Source organism: Polypterus senegalus, chromosome 2, assembly GCF_016835505.1.
Source record: "Polypterus senegalus isolate Bchr_013 chromosome 2, ASM1683550v1, whole genome shotgun sequence".
NCBI classification, from domain to species: Eukaryota; Metazoa; Chordata; class Cladistia; order Polypteriformes; family Polypteridae; genus Polypterus; species Polypterus senegalus.
Genome location: NC_053155.1, coordinates 21280839 through 21299259, shown reverse-complemented (window position 1 = coordinate 21299259; position 18421 = coordinate 21280839). Strand labels below are relative to the sequence as shown.

General features: G+C 43.2%; 1 protein-coding gene across 3 annotated transcripts in view; it reads right to left on the bottom strand.

Annotated features, from left to right (window-relative positions):
• LOC120522827 (chloride intracellular channel protein 4) overlaps nt 1-16096 on the bottom strand; it is a 77394-nt gene extending 61298 nt beyond the window's left edge. For 2 of the 3 annotated variants that reach the window (XM_039743509.1, XM_039743510.1), the window contains exon 1: nt 12571-16096. In XM_039743509.1, coding sequence (XP_039599443.1) covers nt 12571-16044 — 3474 coding nt within the window. In that variant the 5' untranslated portion in view covers nt 16045-16096. Of the gene's footprint in view, nt 1-1606; nt 1781-12570 lie in introns of those variants that run through there. The other variant, XM_039743511.1, reaches the window with a different exon arrangement.
• Nucleotides 16097-18421: the final 2325 nt, after the last annotated feature.

The following is an 18421-nucleotide window of genomic DNA, read 5'->3' as shown; positions in this document are numbered from 1 at the left end:
CTACTGACACCATCCCCAGCTCTTACACAGACAACTAAATGAATTCCAGACATTCTCCTGCCATATCACCTTAAAGTCACTACATAGCAGTAAAATTGTATGTGAACACTATTGAAGTGTTTTACTTAAATTCACCATCCTCTTCAAAAGAAATCCCACTTCTGCCAACATACCCAACTCTTGCAGAGAGAAGTAAATGAGCTCAAGAAGATCTTCTGTCATGTCATTCTTACGTCACCATATAATAAGAAAATTTCATGGGGACACTATTAAAGTATTTTACTTAAATTCACCATCATTGTCAAAGGAAATCCCATTGCTGACACCATCCCTAACTCTTGCACAGTCAACCAAATGCACTCAAAAAAATCTCCAGTCATATCAACCTTAAGTCACCATATAATAAAAAGTTTGTATTCCCAACAATAGAAAACTACTTGAATTAAATTCATCCTTCTCGACAAGAGAAATTCCACTCATGACACTGTTCCCAACTCTTCTACAGACAGCCCTGTCACAGTGGGCCAAATGAGCTCAAGGCAATTTTCAGTCATATCACCCTTAAGTCACCATTTATTGATACAATTTTATTCGACTGCTGTTGATTTATTTCATTTAAATTCTCCATCTTCAGCAAAGTTAATCCCGTTCCTGACACCATCCTTAATTCTTGCTCAGGCAATCAAATGAGTTCAAGAAGATCTCCTGTCATATCACTCTTTAGCCACCACATAATAACAAGATTGCATTTCAAACACTATAAAACTATTTTGCATTAATTTACCATCTTCAGCAAAAGATGTCCCACCCCAACCACCATCCATTCTTTCACAGACAAGCAAATGAGCTCAAGAAGACCTCCTTCCATTTCCCCTCCAAGTTACATATAATAACAGGACAGTATTTTGATTGCTGTAAAACAACTTTAATTCTCCATCTTCGACCAAAGAAATCCCACCGCTAACACCATCTTCATTCCTTGCCCACAGTGGTTCAAAATGTAATGGAAGTTTCTGAGGTAAACAATGCTAAGGAGAAGCTGGTGACGTAGCTCACGGGAGGAATCAGTATGCACTGTTATAATTAAACCACCACAAGTCAGCCCATCACATACCAGTGCTGCCCATACTCGTCAGTATTTAAGTGGTCAGGGGCTAAACTCAAATGAACATTGAGGGAGCATTCAGTCTCCGTTTAGGAGACAAACCATGCAGGAATTGAACTGTCACACCAAGTTAAGACAAATTAACAGTTCTGTGTCGCGCCTATCCCTTAGCCCACTTAGCCTATGGACGCCTCTTCAAAAATGTGACCATGCGACTCTATGCAGACTCCTACGACTTTAATTGGCCAGTTCGGTAACCAAATATCTCCTGAAATGCATTTCTGTTCATCTTCTGCCTATTCTGAAGTAAACATGGAACAGGCCAAGGAAAGACTTGACGAAGAAGTTAGAAAAGTCTGCATGCTGTGACAGGCTGACACTACCTACTGTGCTGACTTTTAATTATTCCGTATTCTTAAAACAGTCAATAAAAAGTTATTTGATTTGGAGAAAATGAGAGAAACGCTCTGAAAAACCACAGCGCTGTGAACGCAGCCTCACCTTAACAAAGAGCTCGATGTCTGGAAAGCCGTATTTTTTCCCAGCAAAGTCAAACCAGGCCATGGTGGATGCTCATTGGAGAATCTCAGGGTCCGACAAACGGTTGAAGAGAAGGATTCTGAGCCAAATCAAGGACAGGCAGATGCTTGTAAAGCTGACAGCTTCCTCACTGGCCTTTTGTTTCACTTTAGTGAGCTTTGGAGTTCTGGCGGCCACCCTACACAAAAGCCTTTCAGCCTTCCTACGTGGGCGGGCTCGCTGTGATAAGATGCAAGAATGAGAAGACGCCTACATGCCGTGTATCAAATATGAGCTGCCCTCAACTTCAGGGTTCATTGTGAAATTTGTCAGCTTTATTTATTTATTTGTTGATTGTTGCTAACACTCCGTTCAATCCTGATGATTTCAGACAATAGGACATGAGAAAGCACCTTCAATTATTTTATTTGAGTTCTTTACTGCACCTCTTTGTAATTCACTAGTGTTCTACAGTGGCACGGTGGTTAATAAGCCTACCTCACAGATCCAGGGACCTGGGCTCAAATGCCAGTCTGCCCACTGCCCATGAGACATTTCTATTTTCACCTGCTTCCTTCAATGTTTACTTACCTTGGCAGTGACATTCATGTGTCTGGTGACTCCTCCTATGAAGTCAGTAGATGGATTGGGAGAGCATGGGGGGGTCATAAGGTCACTGGAAAGGGGTGTGTGGCGCTCCCGATATCTCTGCAAAAGAACGAAGGTCCAAGTCTTTAGAGTCCTGGTGCTCCCTGTCTTGCTATATGGCTGTGAGACATGGACACTATTCAGTGACCTGAGATGAAGACTGGGCTCCTTCTCTTTGGAGAATCCTTGGGTACCGTTGGTTTGACTTTGTGTTGCTCATGGAGTCCCTAATGAGGTACACGACCAGCATTGTGAGGGAGAGTCAGTTATGGCACTACGGCCATGTGGCGTGATTCCCAGAGGGTGATCCATATCAGTGTTGCGGACCTGAGTGGTGGGATCAGGCCAAGGGGACCCGTCACACCTGGCTGTAGCAGATAGATGGTCATTTCTAGAGGGTGGGACTGGGCCGCGTGTCTGCCTGAGAGGTTTCCAATCAGGTTCCCGAGCTGTTTCAGCTGACATTGCTCTTGTCTCACTGCACTACAGCTTGACCCGGCCATAATTTGGCTGCCTATAGCCAGAACCCAATGCTGATAGGGTGTTGCCTCAACAGGAGTCGAAGCAATCCCTTCACTCCAGAGGGCAACCGTGCTAGACAGAAAAGGTGGAATACTCATCTGTGTTGGAGTTTGGATGAGGTCACCATTAGTCCAGCCATGTTGAGGGACAGCGAGGAGGCTGTGCTAACTGAGGTCACTGACTGAGCACCTGTTTACTTAGCAGGCATAATATTACTACAATCTGAGGGCTCTTCCAGTACAACCCTTTAACAGAAGACTTCAGTACTGCACATAACCAGGAGATGCAACCAAAGGCGAAGATGGAGGCCTTCTGAACAAAGAAAAGAAAGTGTGCTGATAAATCATTGCACATGTTTGGAGAAAGCTGACCAGGAAAGGAGCACAGCATCGCCATAAGTAAACTTTGAGTCTGAAATCTGTAATTTAATTGATAAGACAAAGTCAGCTAATGTTCTGTGGTATTGGTGTAACAGTAACTAAGGATAATAACCTCGTGAAGGATAAGCTCTGGCTATTAAAAGTTTCCAAAAGGAAAGGGCAGAGTAACATTTCACACACACACATACACACACACACCCGTGCTGAGATACAGAACTGTGTGGTGGGCGTTGGTCCCTAAGCCTGAGCAAACGCTAAGCCACTGTGAGCAAATGAATGGCACTTGCCGGCCATAGAAACTTCAAAAACAACCAGAGACCGTAGCCATCTTAACCTCATCAGTTGAAAGATCAGGATTCATAAGTTGTGTGCCTTTCTCTATAAGAGAGGTGAGTTTCTATCTAAGCCAAGAGATAGAACTGATAAGCTATGTGCCATTTTCTAAAGGAGAGAATATGTTAAACTAAGCTTTAGTTATTTTATATTTTGTATTGTTTGTCTATATATACCTATATATTTAAATATATCAATCTTCTGTTATCCTTGTGTTATAAATAAATTGTGTTATTTCACCAATTTCAACAAGTGGGCCTTTTTTATGTGTGAAAGCAAGTCTTCGGCCACATTTCGAATTTGTGATAGTGTTAAGGTACACTTTTGACGATTTCTGAACCTTGTTCATACCGTAAGGGCGGCACAGTTTGCATGTTCTCCCCGTGTCTGCGTGGGTTTCCTCCGGGCACTCCGGTTTCCTCCCGCAATCCAAAGACATGCGTGTTAGGTGGATTGGTGATTCTAAATTGGCCCTAGTGTGTGCTTGGTGTGTGGGTGTGTTTGTGTGTGTCCTGCAGTGGGTTGGCACCCTGCCCAGGATTGTTTCCTGCCTTGTGCCCTGTGTTGGCTGGGATTGGCTCCAGCAGACCCCCGTGACCCTGTCTTCGGATTCAGCGGGTTAGAAAATGGATGGATGGATGTTCATACAGTAAATTATACGGGTCTCTGGCTGGAACGTGAAACAGAGAAGATCCTACACCTCATTATCTGCATTAATTTGCCATCCCAGAGTGGCTGTCTTATTGATTACTAATGAGTTGCTAATGGCTATTACTGCTTGAAATGACTGATTATTAATTTCTTATTCATCTATGGCTGCAACTCCCCATTTTCAGCAGACATTCCTTTAGTGTTGTAATGCTCAACTTAGCTTAGCTTACCTTACCTTAACTTAGCTTAGCTTAGCTTAACATAATTTAGCTTAGTTTATTTTAATATAACTTAGCTTAACCTACCTTACCTTAACTTAGCTTAGCTTAGCTTAACTTAATTTATCTTACCTTAATATAACTTAGTTTAACTTACCTTACCTTATCTTAGCTTAGCTTACCTTAATATAACTTAGCTTAACCTACCTTACCTTAACTTAGCTTAGCTTAGCTTAATTTAATTTATCTTACCTTAATATAACTTAGTTTAACTTAGCTTACCTTACCTTAACTTAGCTTAGCTTACCTTAAAATTAACTTAGCTTAATTTACCTTAGCTTAGTTTACCTTAATATACCTTACCTTAACTTAGCTTAGCTTACCTTAACTTAACTTAGCTTACCTTAATATAACTTAGTTTAACTTAGCTTACCTTACCTTATTTTAGCTTAGCTTACCTTAATATAATTTAGCTTAATTTACCTTACCTTAACTTAGCTTAGCTTACCTTAACCACTTTAATAAACAAATAAGTGTCTCTGTGTATGTCTGTGTGTCCATCTGGTTGCAATGTTTCTATCATTCCAACAGATAGCGCATCACAAATGTATATATAACACATATAAATGTATATATATATATATGCACATATAACAGAGACATATGAATTGCATGGCACACTGCAAACATTAATTAATAAGTTAATTACTTAGATTTCTTAGACAAGAAGCGCAGTTAGTTCTTTAGATTCCTATCCAAATCATTTCTATATGTTAAAAATAGCACTGACCCCTGCTGGGCACCACTCTTAACATCACTTGATTCTGATAAGGTTCCTCGCACCATCACCATCTGCTGTGTCTGAGCCAATTCTGTACCCATCTGCACACCACACCCTGAACTCCTACTTCTTATAGTTTGATGCCCACCCTCTCATGTGGCACCTTATCAAATGCTCTCTCAAAGTCCAGATAAATAACATGATATGCTTCACTTTGATCATCATGCCTATTAAATGAATGGTAAAATAATGTGTAATCAGAGGCATTTTTTTTGCCCAATCCTTGCATTTTAGGAGGCAAGATTATTTAACTTGGAGGTATTTTTGCCCCATTTAGTGCTGACGATTCAGTTTACATGCACTGTAAGTGAGTACTGGAGAAAGCTGGGAAAACCTACGCCAATGCGGAGGGGACTTGTAGACTCCACACTAAGATTTGATCCCAGGTCAGCTGGAGTGCTGCTCACCCATACACACACACACACACACACACAAGGAGGACTTCTTAGGATTTTCATACAGCTTCTGTGAATGTCATACAATTGGCTGGTAATTCAGCTTTTATCCTTGGAGTTTAAGGTCACGGCTTCCTACTCCATTTTGTCACAGGACAAAGAGCCTTTAGGATCCCGCTGGGTGGGCGGACTTTGGGGCGATTGTTATTTTCAACGAGAGTAATTCTCAAAAGTAGACAACTCTTTGAAATGCTTTTCAGGGTCAACACTTTTTAAGGGATGTTTTACTGTAAAATGAAGGCTTAAAAGCACAGGTGGCTGAGCCAGGACAAAGTCCCTATTTTCATTTGAAGTAAGTCCTCCATTTCAAGAACCTGCTCTCTAGACTGGCACACTCCTCTAAAACTGACCCAGTATGACTGAGTATAGGTGTGAGAGTCACCATGACCTGCGACAGACTGGGATACGAAATGCCCCCTAAAATTGGGGAAGGAGGTGCATCAAAAGTTTGGAACCACTCAAAGTCACCTAATGTTGGATTGATCTGACCAGTGCTACTGAGTATCAGGCCAGCGGGTGAGGGAGGCTGATGGGCACAGTCACTTGACGTGGGTCCTCTTATGAGTCAAAATTCACTGTGCTGCTGTGTGCTTCTGTTTTAGAGTAAGCAAAAGGAGAGCAAGAGGAGATAGGACTGAAGTGTTTAAAATGATGAAGGGAATTAGTGCAGTGGGCCCAGACTGTGAGATCATCAAGAATACGGGGACACCGTTGGAGACTTGTGAAGGGGAAATTATATTATATAGTGCATCCAGAAAGTATTCACAGCGCATCACTTCTTCCACATTTTGTTATGTTACAGCCTTATTCCAAAATGGATTAAATTTAGTTTTTTCCTCTACACACAACACCCCATAATGACAACGTGAAAAAAGTTTACTTGAGATTTTTGCAAATTTATTAAAAATAAAAAAATTGAGAAATCACATGTACATAAGTATTCATAGCCATTGCCATGAAGCTCCAAATTGAGCTCAGGTGCATCCTGCTTCCCCTGATCATCCTCGATGTTTCTGCAGCTTATTTGGAGTCCACCTGTGGTAAATTCAGTTGATTGGACCTGATTTGGAAAGGCACACACCTGTCTATATAAGGTCCATCCCACAGTTGACAGTTCATGTCAGAGCACAAACCAAGCATGAAGTCAAAGGAATTGTCTGAAGACCTCCGAGACAGGATTGTCTCGAGGCACAAATCTGGGGAAGGTTACAGAAAAATTTCTGCTGCTTTGAAGGTCTCAATGAGCACAGTGGCCTCCATCATCCTCAAGTGGAAGAAGTTCGAAACCACCAGGACTCTTCCTAGAGCTGGACGGCCATCTAAACTGAGCGAGAAGGGCCTTAGTCTGGGAGGTGACCAAGAACCCGATGGTCACTCTGTCAGAGCTCCAGAGGTCCTCTGTGGAGAGAGGAGAACCTTCCAGAAAGACAACCATCTCTGCAGCAATCCACCCATTAGGCCTGTATGGTAGAGTGGCCAGACAGAAGCCACTCCTTAGTAAAAGGCACATGGCAGCCCGCCTGGAGTTTGCCAAAAGGCACCTGAAGGACTCTCAGACCATGAGAAATAAAATTCTCTGGTCTGATGAGACAAAGATTGAACTCTTTGGTGTTAATGCCAGGCATCACATTTGGAGGAAACCAGACACCCCTCATCACCAGGCCAATACCATTCCTACAGTGAAGCATGGTGGTGGCAGCATCATGCTGTGGGGATGTTTTTCAGCAGCAGGAACTGGGAGACTAGTCAGGATAAAGGGAAAGATGACTGCAGCAATGTACATAGACATCCTGGATGAAAACCTGCTCCAGAGCGCTCTTGACCTCAGACTGGGGCGACAGTTCATCTTTCAGCAGGACAATGACCCTAAGCACACAGCCAAGATATCAAAGGAGTGTCTTCAGGACAACTCTGTGAATGTCCTTGAGTGGCCCAGCCAGAGCCCAGACTTGAATCCAATTGAACATCTCTGGAGATCTTAAAATGGCTGTGTACTGACACATCCCATCCAACCTGATGGAGCTTGAGAGGTGCTGCAAAGAGGAATGGGCGAAACTGGCCAAGGATAGGTGTGCCAAGCTTGTGGCATCATATTCAAAAAGACTTGAGGCTGTAACTGCTGCCAAAGGTGCATCGACAAAGTATTGAGCAAAGTCTGTGAATACTTATGTACATGTGCTTTCTCAGTTTTTTTATTTTTAATAAATTTGCAAAAACCTCAAGTAAAATTTTTTCACGTTCTCATTATGGGGTGTTGTGTGTAGAATTCTGAGGAAAAAAATGAATTTAATCCATTTTGGAATAAGGCTGTAACATAACAAAATTTGGAAAAAGTGATGCGCTGTGAATACTTTCCGGATGCACGGTATAGTGCCTTTCATATCTATCTATCTATCTATCTATCTATCTATCTATCTATCTATCTATCTATCTATCTATCTATCTATCTATCTATCTATCTATCTGTGAGTTGACTCTGGTGACACTCACCATGACCCTGAGTTTGACTAACTGTTTGCTGTCTTTTCATGCATTGTGCCATGTTGTGTTGCCACAGATGGTGAGCCACAAAGTGAGTGACCTGAGCAGACAGCAGCGATGACATCCTAACCCTTCATGTTGCTTCTCAGACACACGATAGCGAGAGCCATCAAGTGAGTCAGATGAAATGGGCCTGGCTGATCAAACTGTGGAGCAGAAGTGTGGCAGAGTCGATTCTCATTTGACCTCCCTGTTTTGACCCTTCTGAGATTACGAGTGGCTTAATAAGGTCTGCTCTTTACTTTAAGGACAGCTCTTCGAACTGAGTGCTCATGGGAAAGTGTCTGGGCAGCGGGATCTCAGAGCGTCTGGGCAGCCTTCTTAGTGTCCATTTCAGAGATGAAGATTGTCAGCGGGTGTCTTTGCTAATCAGGCGTGTTGGTGTCAGGCTCAGTCACAGAGTCAGCTCCATGTCTGTGTCTGTGTGTGTGTGTGTGTGTGTGTTAGGCTGTGAAGGATAACAGGCTGCCTCTTTAATAAGAGTATTAAGAGTAAAACTGAAGGAAAAAGAGAAGCAAATGACCACTAGGGGGAGTATTTTAATGTTTAGAGGTACAGGTACAAGTGGGCATCTCAATGTTCATTCCTATCAAAACTATTTTTCTTTCTTTCTTTTGTTAAATAAACAGTTGACAATAATAACAATAATGTATCAATCAAATAATCCATCAATTAATTAAATAACTGATTCACTATTTCACCAGCTTATTCATTCATTCTTTTATTTACTAATAAACTCACTCACCAATTCATTCATTGATTCACTAACTCACTATATCATTTATTTATTCATTATATTCATTCATTTGATAATTCACCAGGCCATTCCTGCAATAACTAATAACTGATTCATCCATCCATCATTTATTCACTCTCTGTTTCACCAAGTCAGTTTTTTTTCACAAATCATTTCATTCACTGATGTGTTTCTCATTCATTCATTCCATAATTCACCGTCCATTCCAGTATTAACTAATTACCAGTTCATTCATTCATTCATTTGCAATTTTACCAGTTCAGTCATTCACTGCCTACTTCACTCAGTGATTCATTCATAAAGCTGTGGGGTGACCTCCATAGAGACAGTCTGGGTGGATTTGGCCTACTGTGCCACCTTTCTGCCAGCCGCATGTCCCTATGATCTCTTTTGGTTTCTCTCTGCTGCGTCCTTCATCCTGGACACTTCATTTGTCATTTCAGGGTGGTGGTGAGCTGGCGAATTTGGGTGTCAGGTGGGACACCCATCACGAATGGGGCCTAAGGTAAATAAACTAAATGGGCACATCGTTGGGATCAGATGGACAAGCAGAGACTTACACAGACGTGGCAAGAACACACACATTCCACACAGATGGGCCTCAGGCTGGGGTTCGAACCCGTGAGGTGCTCGTTGATCAGACATAACACTGTGTTAAGTTTATGAAAAAAGTGGAGAATACAAGAAAACAACAACCTGATGTGTAGATAAGAAAGATGAAGTGAAGGCTCCTGGTGCCAGGGCGCCATTCTCAGTCGTGGTACCCTGCACGTCTCTGTTAAAGCTGCTTAGGAAACAGCCTTTGAATGTTCACTAGATGAGATTTTCCATAAAACACACAGCAGCTCACACATTCTAATCAGAATGCCAGAGCCTTTAAAAGCCCCCTCTGTACTCTTAGCAGTTCAGCTCAGAGCCCCCTGCGCCTTCTCTGAGACGCCGACTTTAAGCAGATTAGAGGTTCAGATGAGGAATGCGGAGCGGCCAGGAGATTAGAGCCGCGCCGCTCCGGGGGGCAGAGAAGAATTTAGTGTTGGCGGTGCATGAGCTGAAATGTCCTTCATGGGGACAAAGTCGATTCAGTTCAGCTTAGCCTGCTATATAGCACCCTTCATCGAGTGCACAGGTTCAGAGCGCTGTGAATTACAAATTAATAATAATAAGAAGAAGAGGAAGAGAAGAGGAGGAAGAAGAGAAAAAGAAGATGAAGAAGAAGAGAAAGAAGAAGAGGAAGAAAAAGGAGAGAAGAGGAAGAAGAAGAAGAGGTGAAGAAGAAGAAGAGGAGGAGAAGAACGCATTTTATTTATTTATTTTCATGCTTATTCCCCTTCAACTACTCAATGGGTACACATAAAGACTCGGATTAGTTTAAACAGACAGCACAACTACATATTAATAGAATCTAACAGGATCTCCACTGGTCTTGCCTTGCCCCCCAATGTTAATAGGGTGGGCTCCATCCTGCCCACAACCCTAAACCATATTCAACACCTTTCAGAGGGCCATTTCTTTCTAGCTTATTGATGCAGTGCTGCTGGGGTGGGCATCTTCTGCCATGGCTCTGAATTTCATTAACTGTTGACCCAAACCACTCCACCCATTCTTTCTTGTCTTTGTACCCGGTGCTCCCAAAATAGACTCGATTCCCCCAATGTTCTGAGCTGAGTTAAATGGGTTGGAGAAGTTATGTACCATTGCCCTGTCCACAGTTGGCACCTGTCTTAAGGCAAATACTGCCAGGGTAGGCTCCACCCTCACAATCTGGATTTAGCAGGTTTGAGAATGTCATGCTATGTAACCCTTAATAGATCAGTGCCCATTTTGGGTTGGATCCTGCCTTGTGCCTGATGCCGCTGCCCAGCAGCAGGTTTGTGTATGCCATGATAATGCCTCGTCCAGAGCTGAGGTTTGTGTGCTCCATGCTAATGCCTCATCCAGGGCTGATTCCTACCTTGTGAACAAATGACACTGGGATAGACAATGCCACCCGACAGCTCTCGTTTGGATTCTCAGGTCTATGAATTTTATATACTTTTACCATCTATTGGACTGGTGACCATCCTGAGTTGGTTCCTGCATTGTGCCTGGCACTGCCAAGGTGACTCTGATTTGGATTTAGCAGGTTTGCAAATATTCGGTCATTTCACCATCTAATGAACTGGTGCCTGCCCAGAGTTGGTTCCTGCCTTGTGCCCAGTGCCACTGAGATAGGCTGTGCCACCATATGACTCTGATTTGGATGCAACATATTTACGAATGTCATGCCATTTTACTATCTACTGGCTACCCAGGATTAGTTCCTACCAGATTTGAATTCAACAGGTTTGTGAATGCCATCTCATTTTACCATCTAGTGGTCTGGTCCTCAGTTTGGGGTTGGTTTCTGCCTTGTGCCCGATGTTGCCGAGATGACTATCATTTGGACTCAGCAGGTTTGTGAATGCCATGTCATTTTACCATCTAATAGACAAGAGCCCATCCAGAGCTGGCTCCTGCCTTGTGCCCACTGCTGCTAAGATAGATTATGCCACCCATGCCATGTTATTTTACTACCTAATGGTCTGACGTCCATCAAGAGTTGATTCCTGCCTTGTGCCTAATGCTGCTAAGATATGTTATGCCACCTACTGACTCTGGTTTAAATTCAGCAGGTTGTGTGAATGCCGTGTTATTTTACCATCTAATGGACTAGTGCCCACTCAGGGTTGGTTCCTGCCTTGTGCCCGATGCTGCTGAGATGACTCTGATTTGGACTCAGCAGGCTTTGTGAATGTTAAGTCATTTCACTTTCTAATGGACTGGTGGCTGTCCGGGGCTGCTACTCAATTGGTGCAGGCTCCACTACCCTGAATTGTATAAAGCAGGTCTAGTCACGTTATTTCAAGCTATAACCCATCGGTGCCCTGTTTAGTGATCCTTATTGGTTTGTACCCGGTGCTACCAGGACAAACTCACCCCTCCACAACACTGTATTGTATTAAACAGGTCTGAGAAGGTTACATCATTTCACCCTTCATGGAGCTGGTGCCTCCTTCAGGGCTGCTTCCTGGCTTGTGCCCATAGTTACCAGCACGGGCTCTGCCCCAATCATGACCTTAAACTGGATTAGATGGGTTTTAGAATGCTATGTCTGGTATGTTATGCTAATTCCTGACTCGGACATGAAAGCTCAGAGACTCCGTCTTCTATGGTGCTCAGTAACATACAGCTACAGAGGTGACTGGTTTACTGGTGGGGTCCAGCACTAACACACACACACTGACTGGTTTCACTATCATGTTAAGCTGTACATCTGTTTGGACACCTAAAGATGATGCCTGCTATGCTTCACCTCAATGCCCATAGCCTCAGGCCTTCACTTTACCATCCAGATCACACCTAGTTTTTTTCTTTTTTCTGAGGAATTCACATGTAGCATTGGCTTCACTGCAACACCTTCACCTGAGCCCTGGTTGGACTGACCACCCCACCCACAGGTCCATGTCACACAGTCCACAGTCTATTCCAGTCTCTACCACACCTCAAACCAAAACTGGACTGAACCGATACCAGTAGTCTAACATAAGCAAGAGGTTTCAACAATAATAAAAGAAGCCATACCTTGACATACAGTGAGATGTCCCACTCTTGAGGGTCTCCAAGGCTGTCCACTGCCAGGGCCTCTGCTGGTGAACCTCTTGGGTGGCGTTGGTCATCTTCTCCATTCTCAGACAGGTCTGTCTTGGAAAGTGCCAGTGGCCCTTCACTATCTTTGGTGGAAACTGGGCTTATCTCTTCTGCTGGACCCTTGACCTGCTCACTGGTGATGACAACTTGTGGATCAGTTGATCCCACCCATGTACCATCTTCTGCCGCTTTATATTTCTTACTCTTTATAATGTCAGGTTCAGCCTTTGGCTCTCCTTCATTGTGCTCTGCTCCCATCTTCTGCTCTTTTGACCGGCTCCACACCTCTCTTTCCTTGTCATCCCCCTTATTCTTGGGATCGTGTCCTTCACCTCTGGAAGCTGTGCACGCCACTGTGTGCCACTCCAACTGGCCTTGACCACCTTCTCCACCTTTTTCATATTCCAGATGGACTGCCTTGCTTTCCCTGCCATTCTCCTTCCCAGGTTCACGGCTCACATCTTCAGATTTGCTTCCCCGTAGCTTCAATTCCTCCATGTTGTTTTCTTCTTCCCACTTCACTTCACCAGTATCTCCTCGATCCTCAAGTTTCACCTCATTCCCGTCCTCCTTCTTTGTGCTCTCATGATGACCTTCTCTGTCACTTTCCTCTTTGTGGACATCGACTTCACTCAAGTTCTTCTCTTTTCTGCACCCTTCATCACATTCATCAGTGGTCTCCCCATCCTCATTCTTAAGCCCGCGCTCTTCCACCGCCACTTGTTCTTCCTTCTTTTGAGCTGCACACTCCTCCTCTGACATTTCAAGCTCTTTCCCACTCTGGTTGTCTTTTTTATTTACAGTTAACACTTCTTGGCAGCTCTCTTTGTCCTGTTTTTTGGTGGCACGGTCATCTTCATTTTGTCCCTCATGTTTCTCTGTTATTTCTCTTCTCTCTTTGGCGGGGTCCCCAATGTCCATATCTTCCTCCTTCTGATTTTGATTCTCGTGTTCTTCCTTTACCACTTTAACATCTCTTTCAATTACTTCTTTGTGTTTTTTAGTTTCATCCCGGCACATGTGAGTATTTCTTCCCCTTTCCCCTTTATCTGTCTCAGGGACCTTCTGCTCATCCTCTAGTTTATTCTCATCAGTGTGCTCGTCTTTAGTTGCTGCTCCTTGCCCACTTTCTTCATTTGGGGTTTTAACCTCATGTTTCCCCTTGTTTTGATCCAGACACTCTTCTTTAACGTTTTCACTTTCCTTTTCATCGTTCTCAGGTTTCTTCTCCGTATCCTCTTGTTCATTCTGACACGTTTTCTCATCGTTAGTTTGCATTCCTCTTCCAAGTTCTTCATGATTGTGTTTAATCTCTGGCTTTTCCACATCTTCTCCTTCACAATTTTCAGTTTTTTCACTCTCTTCTTCCTTTTTCCTAGGAACTATCTCCTCATCAGTGTCCTCCTCTTTACCTGGTGTTCCTGCCCCACTTTCTTTCCAATGAGTTTTTCCTTCCCCTTTGCTATCATTTTGACCTTGGCACTCCTCTGTAATCCTCTCACTTTCTTCTTCGCCACTTCCAGTAACCTTCTCTAAATCCTCTTTTTCATTCCAACTGTTGCAGTCCTCATCTTTCAGCATTTTCACCCCACTTTCTCTATTACTGCTTTTTAATTCCTCCTTTTTTCCAAAGCAGACCTTTGTCATTTTTTCATTCACGTTTTCAGTTTTCCCAGGGACCTTCTGCTCATCCTCTTCTTTATTTTTGGCAGTACCTCTGTCTTCAGTTACTCTTTCTTGTTTACTTTCTTCATTAAGGTTTTTAACCTTGCCTTTGTCCTCATTTTGATCAAGCCCCTGCTCTGTAAAGATTCTGCTTTCTCCTTCACTTTTCCCATGGACCACCTTCTCATCCTCTTGTTTGTTTTCTTCAGTATACTCATCTGGATTTATGGACCCCTTTTCACTTTGTTGATTATCAGTCTGAATTTCCTTTTGATCGAGGCACTGCTCATGAACTTTACTGCTTTCTTCATAATCTTCTTGGACTTGCTCTCCATCCTCCTGCTTATTTCTGTCTGTAACGAGTAATACCTTTCCACTTTGTTCATTACACTTTTCAAGCTTTGTTTCTCCCTCATTTTGATCCAGGCCCTCTTCTACAACTTTTACAATTTCTTCATCATCTGTGACAGGAACCTTCTGATGCTCCTCTTGTTTATTGTCCTCAGTAGGCTCATCTTTAACAAATGCTTCCTTTCCACTTTGTTCATTACACTTTTCAAGCTTTGTTTCTTTCTTGTTTTGATCCAGGCCCTCTTCTGCCATTTTTTCAATTTCTTCATCATCTTTGACAGGAACCTTCTGCTCCTCCTCTTGTTTATTCTCCTTGGCAGACTCCTTTTTTGTTAATGTTTGTTTTCCACTTTGCTCCTTGCACTTTTCAAGCTTTGTTTCTCCCTTGTTTTGATCCACAACCGCTTCTGCCACTCTTCCAATTTCTTCATCATCATCATTGACAAGGACCTTCTGCTGCTCCTCTTGTTTATTGTCATCAGTAGTAGGCTCACTTTTAATTATTGTTGCTCTTTTAAGCCCCTTTGTACTCTCAGTGCACCTCCCTGCAATTCTTCCACTCTCTTCTTCTCCTTTTCCAGTTGCCTTCTCCTCATCCTCTTGTTTGTTATCACTTCTGCAATCCTTGTCAATGAGTTGGCATATCCCTCTTTCCTCATTAAGGATTTTAATCCTATCTTCATCCTCTTTTGTTCCCAGGTTTTGCCCAGGGACTTTCTCTTCATCCTCTTGTTCATTTCCACTTCTAGACTCCTTGTTAGTAATTGGTCTGAGACTATTTTCTTTATTATGGATTTTGATCTCTTCTTCCTCCTCAGTTGGAGCTCCACAATCCTCGCCTGTTGTTATCACATTTCCACCCTCCTCATCTTGTTTTATTTTCTTCTGCACTATTTGTCTGTTCTCACTCTCTTTTTCTTCTTTCCCAGTCAGTCTCCCCTCATCCTCTATAATCACCACTAACTCTTTTCTGCCATCTTCCTCATATTTTCTCATTCTCTGACCTTCCTGGTCTTCACTTCGATACTCCTCTTCAGACATTGTCTCGTATCTACTCACTTGACCATCGTTCCCAGTGATCTCCTCCTCCTCCTTCTCTTGCTTTCCAATCCCCTCTTCCTCCATGCTCATTTGATCTCCAGACATCTCTTTTGCTTTTCCAGCTCTCACTTCTTCCAGACATGTGGTTGACTCATTGCTCAGGTCTTCAGCTGTGCCCTGCTTGTCCCACTCCCTTACTGTCGTTCCTGGAAGGAGAGGTTTTCCACAATTTTCTTCTTTGTCAAGATTCCCACCTGCCGACTGAATCCCGATTTTCTTTTCAATGCTGCTGCTGTTGCAGAGCAGACTTCCATTGGGAATGCTGGCCAGCTGCATGTGATCCTCAGCCATAAGTACGTCTGCGATCCAGAAATTTCAGCAGCTGCAACTGTCCGGTCCACCTGCGCCGCCTCACCACTGTGCCTACTTGTGGCTTTCTGCTGCGCTGCTTGCTTGCTGGCCTACAGTCCCCAATCCAACCCCCAACCCCTAAGATTAGCAAGGTTTGCAGCTCCTGATCTCTTCAAGACTTTGCTCCTTAAACCCTGCTTTTAAAGAGACAGCTCATTTTTCTGGACTTTATTACAATAATAAATAGAAAAGAATTAATAACTGAGCAGATCAAAGTGACTCACAGCGGCACTTTATTAGGATTAGCATGAGTGGGACCCTTTGAGAAAACATGAATTATCTCTAAAGAAGACATGTTGTAATGCATCTGCTTGGACTCTCATTGACACTGCACCTAAATAAAGGAATAAATAAGAAACGGAATGTGGAAAACAAGTCGGGATCATAACAACATCTAGGGGCAGAGTGAATGGGACAAAGGTGCCAACCACCCCAGGAACAAACTGGAAATGCAGAAACTTTACTGATGGGAGAAAATAAAACAGCAAAAAACTCCTCTTGCGTTGAAATGTCAACCGTCATTGTGGAAATAACAGACACAAATGAGAATCACAAGAGAATAAAGCACTAGCACTCTTGTATAAAAATAAATTGTTGTGTTACTGCCCTGGCTTGGCTTTATTTGTTTCATTATTATTTTTTTGTTGTTTTTAAAAGATTTTAATTTTTCATATTTTTACCTATTTTTCTGTTACTGTCTTTTTAAATGTATGGCCATTCCGTGCACTTTGTGGGTGGGACCAAAGGAGGCGGGGCCACCCTGACAATCACTGCTGCTGGCCCCTCCCTCTGGCTTGATACGTTGCTCAGAGTAAAGGAGTCAGCATGGAAGTTGTCAGAGCTTGAAAATGATTTTCATTTGATGCAACAAACTACAAGAATACTGGCATTATATGTTCACACTGGAGATATTATAGACATGCACAAATCTATACAGACTAGCTGTGCTACCCGTCTAAGACAGGTTGAAATCTAAGCAATCAGACCACAGTGTTAATGTTTCCAGTGCACCATCTGTTGAAATGCATTTTGTAATAGAGGAGGAGGTTAGGACCACACGCTGATACGGCACATTGCTGCACCCACCACATGACAAACCAACTCAGGTTCCCTGAGTGCAGCCATGCAATGGGTAACATCTCAGCACCATACTAGTTCAGCTGGAATGGAACAATGGGAGTTTTTTTTTATGTAATGCATTTAGTAATAAAATTACATTGCATTTGTATTGCCAACAGAATAATAAAATACATTTCTACAAGTGTTTGTGATGCGCCATTTGTTGGAATGGAAATGCAGTGCATAAGTCATTTTGGTATGGGATTTGTGAAAGCAGTGTTAATTTTTGTGATGCCCCATCTGTTGGAATGAAAAAATGCACTGCATTTTATTATGACAAATGTTTGTGATGTGCCACCTGGATTTTGGTGTTTTGATTCCCACCCCAAAGCTCTTTTGCCTCCTCAGAAAAGAGAGTCTTTGTTGAGCCTTTGTTGAGTATGCTGGTGGTGAGGAGAGACAGAAGGAGAGAGCTGGGCGAACTCTGCACAAACAAGGCTGCAGGACCTTGTATGGAATCAGCCCCAGGGCACTGGAAACACGTGTCAGAAAGTTATATGGGGTCCTTCAGCCCCTGTTCTACCTTTCCCTCAGTTTGCAGAAGGTTGTGGACAAATACCCTATGTAGTCCAAAGAAAGGCCATTCCAGTGATCTCAAAGATTTCACACCAGTTGCTTTTACTTCATACATCATGAAGATGTTAGAGATGTGAGGTCCTGAAACAACTCCAACCCCTGCTTTCAGACCACCAGGATCCTCCGCTGTTTGTCTATCAGACACATCTTGGTGTGGAGGATGCCCTCCTCTCCATGCTCCACAGAGCCTACTCTCACTTGGACACTTGATTTTTCCAATGCCTTTAACACCATTCTACCTTACTGACTGGGGAAAAGCTCCAGGATTTGCATCTTGATGCCCCCACATTATCCTGGATCTTGGACTACCTGGCCAACAGACTGCAGTTTGTGAGGTTGAGTGACACTGTGCGTCAGAAATGGTGGTGTGTAATACTGGAGCACCTTAGGGTGCTCTCCTGTCACCCTTTTCTGTTCACCCCTCTACACAACAGACTTCCAGCACAATACCAGCACTTGCTACCTACAGAAATGACTCGTCCGTCATGGGCTGCATGAATAATGGAGTACAGGAGGCTTGTAAAGGACTTTGTCTTGTGGTGTGGGGTGAGCCATCTGCAACTCCATATCAGCAAAGACAAAAGAGCTGCTGGTGGCCAAGGAGCTCTCTGAGACCAGTCAC